Here is a 17097-nt window from a genome sequence, read left to right on the forward strand (position 1 = left end):
TTAGCTTTTCATTTTTCTGGAATCGAAAGTCGATATTGCAAAATTCAAGTGAAAAGCAAGCCAACTGTGATTAATGCCTTAAACAAGGCAAAATACTTTTTTTTCGTCATACAACAAGTTACATATCGTAAATATCATTCTTCTTGATGCCTTCGCGATGCCTCCGTTCGATAATAGCGGCAAAAATATTGTTCCAGTCAAAGCGTTTGGAAAATTGCTGAACTTTTTAAGTAGCGAAGTATAACTCGGTAACATTTTGACTTTACAACACGATTGTTTTCTGCAAGTTACAAAACGTAAATATGATTCTTCTTGGTGCTTTTCCGAATACCACCAATACCTTTTCCGATGCCTCCATTATTTATTACAGCGGTAAAAGATATATGTGCAATCAACACTTTTCGTAACATTTTATATTATTTTATTAACATTTTGGCTTTACAAATACTATTCTTTTCTGCAACTACAACTGATATGTCTCTATATGAAGTATTAAAGTTGTTTCCCCGCTGACCACTTGTATTTCGGTCATTTCTTCTTCCCCCGCTACTTGAACGTGGTTAATAACTCCCTCTCCCTTTTCGTCGCGAGCAATGCATGGTTTGTCTACAGAAATAGTGGAATCATCGTTCCTGTATGCTCAGCACGAAATGGAAGAACCCAGTATAAAGTATATTCTTCTACGCGGTCGTGTCGGACTCTCGGTTGAAAAAAACATGTTGTCGCTCGGCCTTAAGACGAAGTCTACACCAATGCAAGTTTTGCAAGGCGAGCTATTAGAAGGTGTTCCTGAGGCTGAACAGCCTACAGACTCAACTAAAGTTGCTGTTGTTGGAATTGAACGTAAATCATTACGTCTTGAATGTCCTACGGAGGATATGGCTCGACTATCTGAGGAAGACACCAACTTGCTTTTAGCAATTACTTCAGCTGAAAGAAGATACCTAACGTATTTAGATAGGAAACGTCTGACATTTGGACGACAATTGTTACCCGGAAGTGCTGTTTTCGTTGAAGTGAAAGGAGTTCCAAAGGTTTTGCCTGGTGTTGTTTGGTACATAGGTAAATTACCGCCCAGTCTGGGAACTTGGTTTGGAGTTGAACTCATTGTAAGTACTCGTGCACTAGTGAAGTCGTGTTGTTGGATGTAACAATTTACATTATGAAAATTTTCTACAGATAGCAACAACACAAATTTTACGAAATTATCATGGAGACAACATTTCACACCGAGTTAAACTGAGTTCTTAACTTCTCATCAGTATTTCAGTTAACCTGCTCAGACTTACTAAAGTTGATTTCAACTTCTAGAATCTTGTCTTCGATGTCTACCTTCCAAGAAGACTCTTATACTGAAGGGATTTAAGCTTTGATGCACCTGCATATAGTTTTAAAAATTTACCTCTCTTGATTTACCAGTATCGACAACTTCATTTTACATGAGCTTCCTTTCCAGGTTTATAACTTCACAGTAAATAATGTTGTTGATTCCGTTGTTTGTGCTTTTATAAAGAACCAAAACAACCCCATAGAAAAGTCTTATTGTGTTAAGCTTTGCCAATTAGCATGGAAACTGTCACCCTGCTCTTAAGTGAATTTTTGAAGCTGTCTTCCACCTTCTTTTACAGAGCTGGGACTTTCACAAATCTCAAAAATAGTTCTTCTTCTTAACCTTTAATTTGTGACCTTTCAAGGAGATTCTGCTCATCAAAGCCAGGAAAGTGATAATTAACATCACCTTACTTGGAAAATTCACAATTTTGTTTACTTTCAACACACTTCATTAATACAGCAAACTATAAAAACAGTTTCATCTAGGACAACCTTGTCACTTTCCTGAGGTAACATTTGTGACCTGCTTTAGAAAAACTCATAACCACAGGTTTTAGATTTCAAACTGAATTCTGTTTGCTTGCAGATTCTTAGCAATTCAAAGTAGCAATTCAAACTAGCATACCATGGCATGAAATTGCGCCTAATACAGGCGCCAATGTGACTAAATTTTTCACTTTGGTGACCAAATCCTGAAAATTAGTTACCAAATTGGCAACTAGAATGTTTCATCATAACCTTAGCTAGAGATATAGTGAATTAAAAAGATTTGCAAAGACAAATCCGCGGCAAACTTCCTCATTAAGTTTGTTTCCAAAACACAGCACATGCATCTCGATCGATGACTAGATGCCATCTAGGATTTAGGTAAGCTTAAACATTGCATATCATCCATCCTAGTGTCCACTTTGTAGCACGTTAAATATCTTTTCCCTAACTTAATTTCTAGAACGATGACAGCGTAAAAAAAAGGTTTTGTTTGTCGTTCAAAATGGCAACTAACTTTTTTGAATTGGCCACCACTTTGAAGAATTCAGGAGTCAAGTGGCTATCAGAAAAAAAAATTAATTTCACACCCTGCATACCTTCTCAAGTAGCTTAAGTGACTGTTGAAAAAGTTCCAACAGTTGTTTGAACTGTTTTGGCATCTATTCAGTTAAAATCTCCTCTTGTTTTAAAAGAGGAGGGTGACATACAATTGCAAACAATTTGCATCTACTAAAACAACTATCACCCCAGTTTGAACAATAATTTCTCTAAGTTTCAAAATGACAAGTGTTTTGATTGAAATAAGTGAGTGTTAAATTTTAAGGCAAAGACAATTTTCTCCATCAAACCCAAGTATCTTATTATCACTGCACTATGAAGTTTTGTATATTGATTAGCAGCAAGGAGCAGCTACATGTAGTTGAAAAGAAATTCTTAGATTCATAGTAGTAAGATCTAGTGGAAAGAAACTGACTATTATTTAGAATGAGCATCTCAAGAATTCAATGAGCTATTTTTTGCCCACAACTTGGATTTTTTTTCTACGTCATAACTGTTATGAATTCACTAGTAAAGTTCACAAACAATATGTAATTGTAAAACTTGCCTTTCAAACAGTTATGTGCAAGGTGTCATCTCTATTTAAGAATATGTCATGTTTACTGTTAAGATTTTAAAATGCTACTTTCTTGATGATATGGTGTACATTTATGTTGCACTCTGGATACTGAACAGTCAGTAGGGGATAAAATTTTCATTGATGACAATGGTACCCATGTGAATGATAATGATGATGATAATGATGAAAGTCATGATGATGGTTAATGATGACAATAATCTTCAATAATAATGATTATGATCTGTGGTTTAACATATCTAGAAACATCCAGGGTCAGGAACGTGCGATGGAACATTTAGAAACAAGCGATACTTTACCTGTGAGCCAGACTCTGGGGTTTTTGTTGGACTGGACAAATTGACACCTAGAGAAGATGAAGATGACTTGAAATCTTCAAAAATTGGGAAAAAAGACAAAATGGAAGTACCCAGTATGAACTTTATTATTCTAAGGGATTGTTTCGGACATGTAGTTGAAAAAAACATGTGGACACTGGGCTTTACGACAAAGTCTAAACAAATCAGTGTTTTACGAGGTGAGTTATCAGAAGCTCTTCCAGAGGCTAAACAGCCTGCAGACTTAACTAAAGTAGCTCTTGTTGGAATTGAATGTAAATCATTACGTCTTGAGTGTCCAATGAAGGATATGGCTCGACTATCTGAGGAAGAAACCAACTTGCTTTTAGCAATTACTTCACCTGAAGGAAGATACAAAGCATATATAGATAGGAAACATATGGCATTTGGCCAACAATTGTCAATTGGAAGTGATGTTTGGGTTGAAGTGGAAGGAATCACACAGATTTTGCCTGGTACTGTTTGGTATAAAGGAGTATTACCGCCCAATCTGGGAACTTGGTTTGGAGTTGAACTCATTGTAAGTACTCATGCACTAGTTAAGTCGTGTTGCTGGCTGTAACAATTTACATTATGTACATTTTGTACAGATAGCAACACAACTAAGGTACCACGTAATACTGAGTTAAGCTTGCTTTTACACCTCCCGAGTATTTCAATGTCCTCAATGTCCATCTTCCTAGGAGACCCTTAGACTGAAGGGGAGATTTAAATGATTCATTCAATAGTATGTAATAGAAAAACTTGCCCTTCAAATGGTCATGTGCAATATGTCATCTCCAATTAAGAATAATGTCATGCTCTCTGTTAAGATTTTAAAATCCTGCTTGGTATGGTGTACATGTATGTTACACACTGGATTCTGAACAGTGTGTATGGGATAACATTTTTATTGATTGCGATGGCACCCATGGTGATGATGATGATGATACTGATGAAAGTCATGATGACAATACTCTTTAAATTAATGATTATGATCTGTGGTTTAATATATCTAGAAACATCCAGGTTCAGGATCATGCAATGGAACATTTAGAAACAAGCGATACTTTGTCTGTGAGCCAGACTGTGGGGTTTTTGTTGGACTGGACAAATTGACACCTAGAGAAAATGAAGATGACTTGAAATCTTCAAAAATTGCAGAACAAGACGAAAACATTCAGGCTGAACTTAAATCAAGTCTTCAGGATTCTATATCGTCATTTTGGAAGGGAAAACACAAGCAAAGGCCATTTCAAGGAATTCGTGGAGTGCTTAAGATTAATGAAAGAGTTGTGACAGTTATTGAGGATAGTCCAGCCAGGGGAACTGTGCGATATATTGGTGAGGCAGAGGATTCAACTAGAAATTTTCGTACAATTGTAGGATTAGAACTGGTAAGTTCATGAACATGCTTGTTTAACCAAATGTGATTAAGCTGTGTATTTAATAAAGTGTTATCCAGCTATCAGAGGAGATTAAACTGAATGATTAGTTTCGTTTTCCCGTTGCATTTTCGCGCGTGAAAATGGGTCTATAGTTTCTGCAAAGAGGAAATAAAAGAAAGAAAAGAAATGATTGATAGGTGTAGGGTGTAGGGTGTAGGGTGTAGGGTGTAGGGTGAAGGGTGTAGGGTGTAGGGTGTAGGGTGTAGGATGTAGGGTGTAGGGTGTAGGGTGAAGGGTGTAGGGTGTAGGGTGAAGGGTGAAGGGTGTAGGGTGAAGGGTGTAGGATGTAGGGTGAAGGGTGAAGGGTGAAGGGTGTAGGGTGTAGGGTGTAGGGTGAAGGATGTAGGGTGAAGGGTGTAGGGTGTAGGGTGAAGGGTGTAGGGTGTAGGGTGTAGGGTGAAGGGTGTAGGGTGTAGGGTGAAGGGTGTAGGGTGTAGGGTGAAGGGTGTAGGGTGAAGGGTGTAGGGTGAAGGGTGAAGGGTGTAGGGTGAAGGGTGTGGGGTGTGGGGTGTAGGGTGTAGGGTGTAGGTTTCGGATGGGTCGAGTAACATTGAGTAACTGACGTTTGCATTTTTGCAAAAGAAAAACAGCTTTCACCTTCAAAAGATTTCAATGAAAAATATCGTTCAAAAAATATATGAAATAAACTCAGACATACGTTTATTACGGTCTATTGCCGTTTATATCTGAATAATTGTAGGCAAAAATAAATTGTATTGGTGCCACGCCTCCCGTACTCTCCTCTACAGTCGTTGTTTGATCTCGTCATGCAACACGCCCTCTTCCACCTTTAGTGACGAAACCAAACATTGTGGCCAGCTGGAAAGCTAAGACAAGGCTTAGTGCTGTTCCTTCGTGAGAGACAAATCAACATTATTTGGTTACAGCTAGTTGCCTAAAAATATTTTTTCACATAATTTTGCCGTGGGAAGCAAACCAAAACTATATTTTATCTCCAATAGCCTCAAACCAGAGATATTTTGTGGCCTCCGTTCTTCAAAAAAGTGAAAATACAATAGACGAAGAGAATAGTCCATTTTACAGTTGTGTGCTTGGTTGCCAAGCCTTTGAACAGGAGTGAGGCTAAGGGTGACCTTGTTATGATACAAACCTTGCTTCTTTTGAAATGCAAATTAATTTGTTATCATGCTAACTAGATTCTGGTCTCTAACACAACAAGGTCACCTTCAGCCTCACTCCAAATCAAAGGCTTGGCAACTAAGTACACAACTGTAAAATGGCCTATTGTATCATATTTCAAAGGTTTTCACGTAGGCATAACAACGTTCCTCATTTGGTTGTTGCCTTTCTGGACTTTGCCTAGTGCGTGTGGAATACGTGATAAAGTATTGGCGGGTAGTTTACAAAAAATTAAGACATTACAGGGTGAAGTCTAAGGTGGTGGAAAGCGAATTTGATTGGTAGAAAACATCTAAGCACGTGAGAAGTGCGTGAAAAATTGACTAATATATTTCATGTGGGGGAGGATTATGTCATAAAATTTAGGTTGTTTACTGGAAGCTTTTCATTAGAGTAAACTAATTCCATACTGATAGGTAAACATGTAATTATAGAAAGAAAACAACGTTTAAGCACAAGATGTAATTCGTAGAGAACTTTTAAAAGCGCAGAAACAGTCATTTCTTATCGCAGTCGACGAAGAAAGTAAATGTAACTTGCTGATCTTTTCAACCTTCGCCAGAAGAGCAAAAAGTAAAAAAGTACGTGAAAAATGTTCTAGTTAATTTTCCAATGTCAAGGTTAGAGTTCTTTGACTTGATTGGCTCATTTGTAAAATCATGCGCGCCGTGCGTGAATAAAAAGAGAATACAAAGGGGGAGAGGAAGAGAAAAATTGTTATTTTAAATTTAAAAACAAAGGAGGTGTTCTACCTTCATCTGCGATAGAAGTCACGGGTTTAGGCCACAGGCAGACCACTTATTGGTGTGACAGGAAGGAAAAACTTTTTGAATTTAAAGGAATGCGTAAAGGACTGAAATATTAAACCGAACACCGTATCTTTGTCTAAAAAGCTTTAATAATATGAAACGAAATGTTGGTACACGTAAGTATAGCGTTGTTAGCCTAGAACTACCAAACTCTGATTAGTCAATTCGAGGCAAACAATTAAGTGCATTAACATTTCGTTTCACTTTAAATGAGGTTTTTGGACAAAAATGCTGTAAATGTTATCTTTCACTCCTGTAAGAAGTTTTCCCTACCACGTGGTCGACCTGTTGGGTGATCTGCCTGTGGTTAGGTTGTCCAGCATTAAACTGCAGAGGGAAACTGGTAACTGCAACGTTCTTCGTCAGCTCATGTATCAATGATGAGCAGAGTTGACAAAGAATTAAAAATTTTTATTTTACGTTCCGAAAGCATAATTTAAAAGAAACTGATTGGGACGTAGCTAGTTTTGATTGGAATATAATTCGAGCGTTACTTCTTTAAAATTAGGTCCGATTTTGTTTTGTTTTCTTATTGCAGATTTTTTTAAGCGAACCTACTGAAACTAAAAGTGCATATACAAGCTGGGTAATAGAGTTTAAACTGGTTGTAAGAAAAACATCTACACTGTAATTGGCGAATTCGTGTTTTAAAAGTTGTTGTGTCCGTCTGTCACATTTTTATTTAGGATGAAAGATTGGGATTTGGTTGTGGTAAAAGACGTGGCTCTCAAAAGTTTGTTTGTAAGAGGGATTTTGCATTATTTGTACCATTGGAAACTGTCATACCAGAGAAGGACTTTGATGGTTATTTTGGAGAAGCTGCAGGACAAGAAGCTCAGGGAAAGCGGGAGCAAATTCATGAAGACGAAATGTATGCAAGATCAATGAGCTGTGGTAATTTACCATCAGGTAGACAAATGATTTGATATCTCAGTTGTTTTATAAATTTTTGGTTCACCTAGTCAAGCACACCATGCATTATGAAGCAGAAAATCACAATCTGTGAACTGATGTCTCTTTCACTCGATTCCCAGAAAATATTCAGATGTTGAGAAATTGTTCTTCCAATTAAAAAATAGTGGGGTAGCAGATTGAAACTTTTAATTTTTGTTTCTTGGACATTTTAAAACACTGAAGCTTTAGTTGTATGGTGACATGGTGTCCTCGAGTGCTTTTTTTCCTCTGAATTTTTAGATCTTTTGCAAGTAAAATTATTTGTATGAATGGTTTGTGATAGATTGATTTGCAACTTTGCTATTACTGGGGTCAGAATGAATACTGGGATTGACCAACGCTCTACCAGGTCCCTCAAAGGGCATGTTGTTTTGCGCGGCCTTGATCTTTGTTGTTGTTGTGTGAGATGCAGAGCCGAAAAAAGTGTTGCAAATTCCTCTAAAGTTGGATGTTTGCATACCTTTTTTCTTTCCGAAGAGATCATTGATCTATGTGGGGACGTGTAAGGTACAAAATTTTTACAAAAACTCGGCTTTTATTTTCAATTCGTGGGTTCATGTAGACTTCCGTGATAAGTAGTCATACACCATCCGTTTCATTCCATTTTGCGCAACCTTGATCTTTTTAGTTACAGAGTCTCAAAAATATCCAGGTCTTAACGATGAATCGTGCTGGGATTTTAAAGATGAAAACTTTAAAAGACAAGCATGGGAATCTGTTTTCCTCTTTTCTTTTATACGTCCTTTTAACGACTTCAAATGAAAAATGAACCTTTAAAGAAGAAAGGAAAGCAAACGCTCATGTTAATTCAGTCGCCATGTTTAATCTTTGAAAAAGCCTGCGGTTTATTGATTCACACAAGGTCGTAACACTGGCGACTACGCTTATAATTGTTGCGATTACGAAGATCGCGCACTGGTGTGAAAAAGCCTTTCTAACACTGAGAACTGTTTCTGAATGATGTCATGATAAGGTGCAGTGCAGTTCACGAATTTCTGGACTGTCACAGGCAGAAGTGTTGTCAAATTATTTGTGAAATTTGAACAGCATTTAAACATAACCCTATTGTTGTGACTAATTTGAGTAAGAGTCTAAAATAGCTTGAAAAAAACGTCAAAATCGTACATTATTTTACTTTATTGTTTCCTTTCCTTGAGATGCATGCAATGAATGTGCCAAAAAAACTAAGACGAACTAATTTATTGAATTTTTCTGGAGTAGAAGCAATCATAATCTGTGAACTGATTCTCCTTTCACTCGTTTCCCATAAGCCTAAAGCATTTAAATGTTGAGACTTAAAAAAAGAAGCCTATTCAATTTGAGCATCAGTTTTACCTTGAACCTTTTGAAACACTTAAGGTTGAGATGCATGGTGACATGTCGTAAAGTGCATTTTTTTCTGAATTCTCAGGTCTTTTGCAGGTAGAATTATTTGTATGAATGGTTTGCGATGGTTTAATTGTTAGACAAGTTTTGAAATTGGAAAGGCATCTGGGGGTACTTTTATTGTAGTAGTGCATAGAACATAGCTTGAAGCATTGTGGTGAGGGAAACATGGTGGATTCATTTTGTATCTTTATATTAGTTGCTAGTACGGAATCTGTCAAAAAAATAAGAAGAGCAACTTTTATGACCTTTGCTGAAACAGAACTCATTGTAGAGAAACGACGTCAGATGCTCGGGGAGTTTGAGTGTAAAAACCTGCCCAGTGACAATCAAGATAATGCTGTCATCACACACGATGCAGAAAGGAGAGACAGTACCGAAGATTTTCACTTTAATGATGCTCCTTTCAAAGACACTCCTCAGGTCAGTTGTGGTCAAACTTGGGAAAGGACGGTTCACCTCGGTTTGGCCAGTAGTGACCCCGAGAATAGAAGACGAAAAACTCTTGGTAAGTTTCAAACATAAAGTGGTTCTTTACAAGCAACATAACATCAGGCAGGCATCTTCCAAGTACATGCACCTTGTGTAAAATACCTACTCTAAACTAGCACTTTCATTCATGTTCATCTAGTAGTGAGTGTGAGTGAAATGTCTTTTACTGTCGGGACAAGAATATTTTTCGCTCTGTAATGTAGAAATTGTCCATCAGATTTCTCCCTAGACATCATTTCCTGTCACTACGATGGAAACTCTAGGGAACAGAGGAAATTCATGAGAGTGAATTGATTATAAGATCAGTGAGTTGTAAAAGATACAGTTGCTAGACTCTTTCAACCTTTTTGTGACGATATCCCCTTGAAAGAAGTCTGGCAGTATGTATCAACTTGTAGGAACACCCTGTGTTGTGTGTGGGTTCTCTACATTTAGAGGTTTCCCATTTTGTCATTTATGTTTCATTCCCCTCAAGAAAAGCAACGGCAATCACGAGACATGGAAGGTCAGCTGCCGAGCTTGCAAGAGAAACCGAGAGAAAATGACGAAGAAGAAAAGAATTTACTCGAACGATTGAGAGAGATGGAGCAGCAGTTGACTCAATTACGAGCACAACTGGAAAAGAAAGAGTCGGAAAAGCAGGAACAAGGTGACAGATTACAGAGACAGTTGCGGGAGATGGAGCAACGGTTGGCAGACGAACACGAACGACTGCAGGAGAACCATGATCAGCCTGTGAACCCCGAAGCACAAGTGAAACAGATGGAGGAACAGCTGACAAACGCTCAAGGACAGTTACAAGAGAAGCATGATCAGTTAGTGAACTCCGAAGCACAAGTGAAAAAGATGGAGGAGCAGCTGACAAACGCTCAAGGACAGTTACAAGAGAAGCATGATCAGTTAGTGAACTCCAAAGCACAAGTGAAAAGGATGGAGGAACAGCTAACAAACGCTCAAGGAAAGTTACAAGAGAAGCATGATCAGTTAGTGAACTCCGAAGCACAAGTGAAAGAGATGGAGGAACAGCTGACAAACGCTCAAGGACAGCTACAAGAGAAGCATGATCAGTTAGTTAACTCAGAGACACAAATCCGGGAAGTAGAGGAACAAGTGACAAACTTACGAAGACAGTTACATGAACATTTAGTGAATTCAGACGTACAAATTAGAGAGGCGACACAGCAATTGACCAATATCCAAGAGCAACTACAGGGAAAAGATGAAGAAATTGCTGGTTTAAAAAATCAGTTAACTGAACTCGAAATGACTCTCTCGACAGCTCAACAATTAGCGTTAAATGCACGTCAACGGCAGGAGTCACCTGACTGGGTCATTTCACGCGATCAAATTCACGTGACAGATAAATGCCTCGGAAGGGGAGGCTGGGGACATGTTGTGGAAGGAAAGTATTGTGGTTGTGCCGTAGCTGTGAAACAAATCCATGAGTTGATTCTTTCCAATCACAACCGCAGTTTGTTTGTGCGAGAAATGAACATAGCTTCAAGATGTCGTCACCCATGTTTGTTGCAGTTCATTGGGGCCACAAATGACGAAGGAAGTCCTTTGTTTGTCACAGAGCTGATGGAAACAAGTTTACGAGCACTGTTAAAGCGACCGCTTTCCGCTACTGAATTGTTCGTTATTTCCCTGGATGTGGCTCGAGCATTAAACTATCTTCACCAGAAGCAACCATCTCCCATCATTCACCGGGACATCAGCAGTGCAAATGTGTTGCTAAGGCGACAAGGTGACCAATGGCGAGCCAAGGTTTCAGATTATGGCACAGCCAATTTCATGCGACATACCATGACAGTTGAACTGGGAAACCCAATTTACAGTGCACCTGAAGCAGTCACTAAAAACCAAACCGTTAAGGTATGTTTGATTTAATATTTGTTTTTTTTCTCCACAATGACCCTTTGTCAATGGTATGTATCCTCAAATTTTATTCACTTAACGCAAGGTTGCGGTCATTATCACATCGACATCGACATTATCAATACCACCGAGTTGATTGGCGATATTGTGGTTAATATCATTGAATTTATTGTAAGTTGTTTTCGATATTCAGGTTGATGTATACAGTTTTGGTGTTCTTCTTTGTGAGATGTCGATCCAGGAAATGCCAGATCCTGAAAAGCGTAAACAGCAAGTTGCACTTGTATCAAACCGCGTGATTCGAGCTCTCATCCGGGGATGCTTGCAAACAGAGCCTGAGGAGAGACCGTGTATGGAGGAAATAATCGATGAACTTGAACAGCCAACGTGAGACAATTTTTGATACTATTAGTTGTGTACATTTAAATATAAAGCGTAAAGGTATTTCCTCAGAAATAATTTGTTCGGTAAGTTAGTAAGTCTTCAGACACGATCAGTATTATTTTGTTATGATGATATAGAGGAGTCGTTCATGATAAAATGCAACTAAAAATGAGGATAGTTTTTATCAATAATTTGGAACTGTATCAGTAAAATGTAAGAAAAGATAGCTAAAGTTTGAATCGTTAGAGAAATTTATTTAGAAAGAAGCACTTTTAGTTCGAATTTCTTTAGTCAATGAAACAATACAAAATAGCAGTCGTCATGATGTGTTTTGTTAACAAGCCCTAAATTGTGAAAATAGTCCATTTGGATGTGCTCTGCGCCCATTGACAATCCGCATGCCTTTAATGGTACACGCAAGACATTGATGCGGTCACCAGGGCGCACAGGATAATTGGTCTTCGCACTTTGTGCGAAATGCGGTAGATGGGGCGATTTCACATAGGCTGTTTTGAGCTACGAGACGATATGCATAAGGTGAAAAAGAGAAAGATATTCAGGTTCACCGTGATACGATTTTTTTTTGCGAAAGAGATGAAATAGAAATACTTTATAAATGGAACGGAACATTTCTCTTTATTGTTTGAAGTGTAGACGTGGTAAACATAGATTTACATTGAGTAAAGGGGATAAGTTTCTAAAACTGTGGTGCTGCGTCGGTGGGAAAGTATAACAAGGTAATTTAGTGTCATCAGCTGAGTTGATAACTCAAATTGGCTACCGTAAAGAGTTTAAGAGCTGACGTTTCGGGCGTTAGCCCTTCGTCAATCGCTCTGACAAGGGACTAACGCTCTAAACGTCAGCTTTTAAACTTTTCACGGTGGCCAAGTTACGTTATCAACTCTTTAACTTTTTTTGTAGGCTTTGCAAAAAGACATACGAACTCAATCAAAAACTAAAACAAGAACGAAAAAAAAGTAACTACACAACCGTTTGGTGGAGCTATAATGGAAGGAGTGCTTGTAGAATAACAGATCTGTTAGTTAACTGATTAACTTATGTTTCTTACTGGAAATCAGGTTTTTGAGCTGCAAATGGGTCCAAAATACGGCTTAAAATTGTTGCCTTTTTTGCAGTGAATCAGCAATTTTCTGCACTGAAGTACCTCTTTTTTGCATTGTGTTACCGGAAAACTGCTTATCTCCCAGCCAATCAGAGTGAAGAAAGTTTGTCATTTATTTCAGTTGCTAACTGAAGCATGAAAGTAGGCAGTGCTTTTCTTTTATTCAAGCCAAAAGAGGGTGTTAAGATAGAATGTGGAAGTAACTCGATTCAAACACAAAAGATTTGGTAACGACACTGTAGAAACCCATTAACTCGGACTGTGAAGGGAAATAATGAACACTTTAAGAAAAATCTTTGCAAATGTCAAATGGGAACCGAAGGCGAATGTGCGTGTTATGCATGGGAACAGGTTACTATTTAACAACTCTTTACTGAAGTGGAAGTGGATAGTGGTGAATATTTACCGAGCCGCGAGGCGAGGTAAATATCCATCGCTAGTCACTGACATTAAGGGAATAGTTGTTTTACCATATACTAAAACTGTGAAATAATATAGCCCAAAAAGATGATTTCAACTCGCTCATTCCTGCAGCGATTAAAATATTTTCTGGTGCAATCCCGCTCGAGTTGCACGGCAGTGAATAGCAAAGGTATCCGAAGTTTGAGCGGCCAATCAGAGCGCGCCTTCAACACTATCTACTGTTTTAGTATATACTAAAATTTGTTATGAGCGGAATCCGTTCGTGTGAGATGATTAAGCTGAGCGCATGCCTAAAAAATTATCGCGATCGCCAAAGTTGTGAAATTTTATGGGACATGATTACCAAGCTATCTGTAGCTTTGTTGCGAGGATAGCTGACCTACGAGCACAAAAAACTGAAGATCTGTATTTAATGTTGTTAAATATTTATATCGACTAAGGTGTACGGTATTGTTGTAATAACAAAAGCGAAGAAGTTTTGTATCGTGATCCAACCATTGAGGATAACTCAAACTAGAAAAAGGAAAAAAGAGATAGATTTAGACCTACAAAAAATTTCAACTCCACGTCGTCTCGTATTTTTCCAGCGGTTGCTTGAAATCCCTCGCATTTTCGTTTCGCACCTAGTGCTGCAAGCAAGCCAACAGAAACATCGTTGTAGAATACATGGAGAGTTCGGGGTTCCGAAACCGACCCATTATTGATTGAGGGCCAAACTTTGAAAGGCTGTAAAAGTGATACGACTATACCGCCTTGAAAGGTGTCTCTCCTGTGAGTAAAACTATGGAAGGATCGCTTTACCTTTCGATAGTGCTTATTAGCAATAGTTTGTAGGAAGCAGGGCATGTTATTATAATCATTTGTTTCAGAGTCACTTTTCGTGGCTGAAGTTAATCAAACGTAGCTGAAGTAGACTTCATTCTCGATTGGGGAACGAGTCAATAAAGTGATTGATAAGAAACAAGTAGAGGCTCGCATTAAGTCGCAGACAAAATGTAACGAACAATTGTGTTGTTTTATGAATCGAGTACCGTTATCTTGAACTTTTGGTCCTACCTGTTTAAAGAGCAGATCCAGCGGATAAATCACTATCCAGTGGATAAGTGTTAACAAAAGATGCTGCGCTATCCACCGGATAGAGATTTAACAAGTGGATAGCGTTATCCAACCTTCGAATAGCTGTGGTCTGATCTCTTTCCTTGCACCTCTTCCTAATGGACGTAGACTTTCTTACGGGGAAACCATCGTCTTGGAGAGGTCCCTGGTGATCTTAAATCCAAGCTCCAGTTAACGGTAATTGTGATCGTAGATGATGGGCGTAAAGGAAGGGGAGTGCTGTTAAGAGGCTGTTAATTAAACAATGAAATAAATCGTATATTTTCTATGAAGTTATTCGAAGTGTTTGACGGTATTCGTGGGAGTGAAGCTTTCATAACAGTTTTTATCACTCAAACACTCAAACGAGTATTTCGTGCCCAGAACTGACCCTCGTTGGGTCTGCCCGTTGTAACTTGCACACAATACACTCCGAATTGTCTCCAACTCAAAAGCACTCTAGATCCCGACTTTCTAAATAACAGGGTAAGTTTGTCCTTTTCTCGGCCATTTCACCCGAAATTGGCTGCGAAGCCGACTATACGGAAGCCAAATCTTGCATCAAAATTTTAAAGTTCCTTTGCCACTTTTCCGCTCTGACCAGCGTATCTTCACTTGTTATTGTCGGCTATTTGACATCGCCGTGCTTTTTCGTTTTACACCACTCCTGGAAAAATAGGTAAATCCTTTTACGAAGTCGTCAATCGCCTATGCTAGACGAATAAAGTGAAGTTACAAAGGAAATGATATACACCGCCCTAACCTTCCCACCAAGAACAGTGCTTCGTTGACGTTCCAAGCAAGTTGAAAGTTGCATTAATTATCCCTTCCACTCAACATCGCAGCTGTCAATCATCTACGCATGTGCACTTTTGTTTCCTTCTACAGATTTCTTCGAACATTCCATTGTTCTTTCGCTTCTTTTGCGAGACAACGGTTTCTTATGTTTTCTTTTAAAATTTTGCGCAGGAGATTGGCCCGCGGCTAACCAGAATTAATCCCCCTGGCCCATGCCCGACTTTAAACCGCTGTCTTCAACCCACGTGTAACCCTTGTTATTTCAGAGACACAAAGATGAGACACGAACTATTGAGTAATAGTTTATTTTGACATAAAACTTAATATGACAGCTCCGGCTTAAAGCTCTACATAGTTACTCTGATATCAACTGTCGTGATCACTGATTCGGGAAGTTTTGATCATACTTTTCAAAGCAGATCCAAGAGTTTTCTTTCGTTCGCATTCTGGAAGAGCCACTAAATCTACCAAGGCAGACTAAATCATACATAAAAATAAACAACAAACAAACAAACAAACAAACACACGTACTGACGACACAAGACACAACAACACAATCCTGCATGTCAGAAAAAAAATTAAGATTTGTGTTCTTTGTTTTTTTCGCTTTCGGGTCAATATACAATATGTTGAGGGTTGCAGCATATTTCTGCAAACTGATTTCTGAACAAAACAAGTTCTTGGAGGGGAAAAGAGAAAACGACGATTAGCAGGGAAAAGGGAAAGAGCTTCTCTATGATCTACTTGGGTCTACATGACCTAATCTACTTACATTTTCACGGACACAAACACCAAGAAGAAATAGTCAACACATTTACTGTACAGCATCTTAGTAAGGAGCAAATTAAGACAGGTTCCTCTTTAAAAAAACTCCCCAGGCCTTTATAACTTTTCTTTTTTATGAACTTTCTTCGCTTCTGCTTTCGACTAGAAGCAACGGAATAGTTTTGTTTTCAATCAACGAAACATGGAAATCGGGGAGTTTAGAACTGTGGGGGCGAGGCAAATATTACAATTACATCACGTTTTAATCCAGGCTGCCTTCCAATACGGGTGACTTAAAAAGCCTTTTCCAGGCTGCCTTCCAATACGGGTGACTTAAAAAGCCTTTTCCATGTTCATAATATAAATCTAAATTATTATATGTACTTATTCACACTTCAAAAGGACAATATTCAGATTTGATAGTATTACTATAAAGAGTCTGCAAACAAAGAAAATCCAAGATGCCCTGGTACACTGCAGTTGAGTGTAACAGGCACGTTTTGTTTCTATGGTAACCACCAGGAAGACAACTTCGTCTTAACTGACATGAGTAACCAATCTCACAAATACATTTTCTTTGCCTGCACACTGTTGAGTTTTTTTCAAGATCTAGAAAATTTCATTGGCTGAGTTCTTGGCGCGTACGGCCAGGAACGTGCGATAAGAAATTCATCTTCTAGGATAAGTTTTCGAGTTTCAATAATTAGACGTACGAAACTTCAGTGCAGTGCTGTTCTTTCATTTCCTTTCCTTATCTTGTTCAGGTTGATGTGTACTGTTTTGGTGTCCTCCTATGTGAGATGTGTATCCGAGAATTGTCAAATCCAGAAAGGCGTGATCGGCAAGTCGCTATGGTTAAAAACAAACTGAATAGAGCCCTTATCCGGAAATCTTTGCAATTAGAGCCCGTGGCGAGACCAAGCATACAGGAGATCATTGATGAACTCGAGGAACCTGTTTGAAATAGGTGTGGTTAATTGTACTCTCAACAGAATTAACGTAATTCTGCTATCACCAATTTAACCCCCCTCCCCCCCTTCCTGGAAATCATGAGACATAATTAAATTGATAATTTTAAAAGTTTATTTCATTATTCAGAATGGGAGAAAGGTATGAAATTCCAAAGGAA

General features: G+C 38.5%; 1 protein-coding gene across 2 annotated transcripts; it reads left to right on the top strand.

Moving 5' to 3' along the window:
• Positions 1 to 520: 520 nt before the first annotated feature.
• Positions 521 to 13190, top strand: LOC113680838 (uncharacterized). 2 transcript variants are annotated; one of them, XM_089201657.1, is made up of 7 exons: positions 521 to 1109; positions 3200 to 3814; positions 4293 to 4670; positions 7357 to 7579; positions 9210 to 9518; positions 9978 to 11377; positions 11574 to 13190. In XM_089201657.1, the coding sequence occupies exons 1-7, from the start codon at positions 594 to 596 to the stop codon at positions 11769 to 11771; spliced, it is 3639 nt and encodes a 1212-aa protein (XP_089057783.1). In that variant the 5' UTR covers positions 521 to 593; the 3' UTR covers positions 11772 to 13190. The 2 variants fall into 2 exon arrangements, with proteins under 2 accessions (XP_089057783.1, XP_089057784.1); XM_089201658.1 differs by having other exon boundaries at positions 530 to 1109; positions 9273 to 9518.
• Positions 13191 to 17097: the final 3907 nt, after the last annotated feature.

This window comes from Pocillopora damicornis, chromosome 3 (genome assembly GCF_964200805.1).
Source record: "Pocillopora damicornis chromosome 3, jaPocDami1.2, whole genome shotgun sequence".
Taxonomy (NCBI): domain Eukaryota; kingdom Metazoa; phylum Cnidaria; class Anthozoa; order Scleractinia; family Pocilloporidae; genus Pocillopora; species Pocillopora damicornis.

Excerpts from the sequence above, each read along its gene's own strand:
- LOC113680838 (XM_089201657.1), top strand. The coding sequence starts at position 594 with ATGCATGGTTTGTCTACAGAAATAGTGGAATCATCGTTCCTGTATGCT. Across the intron at positions 1,110-3,199 it reads GGTTTGGAGTTGAACTCATT|AAACATCCAGGGTCAGGAAC; the intron begins GTAAGTACTCGT and ends TAACATATCTAG. Across the intron at positions 4,671-7,356 it reads CAATTGTAGGATTAGAACTG|GATGAAAGATTGGGATTTGG; the intron begins GTAAGTTCATGA and ends ATTTTTATTTAG.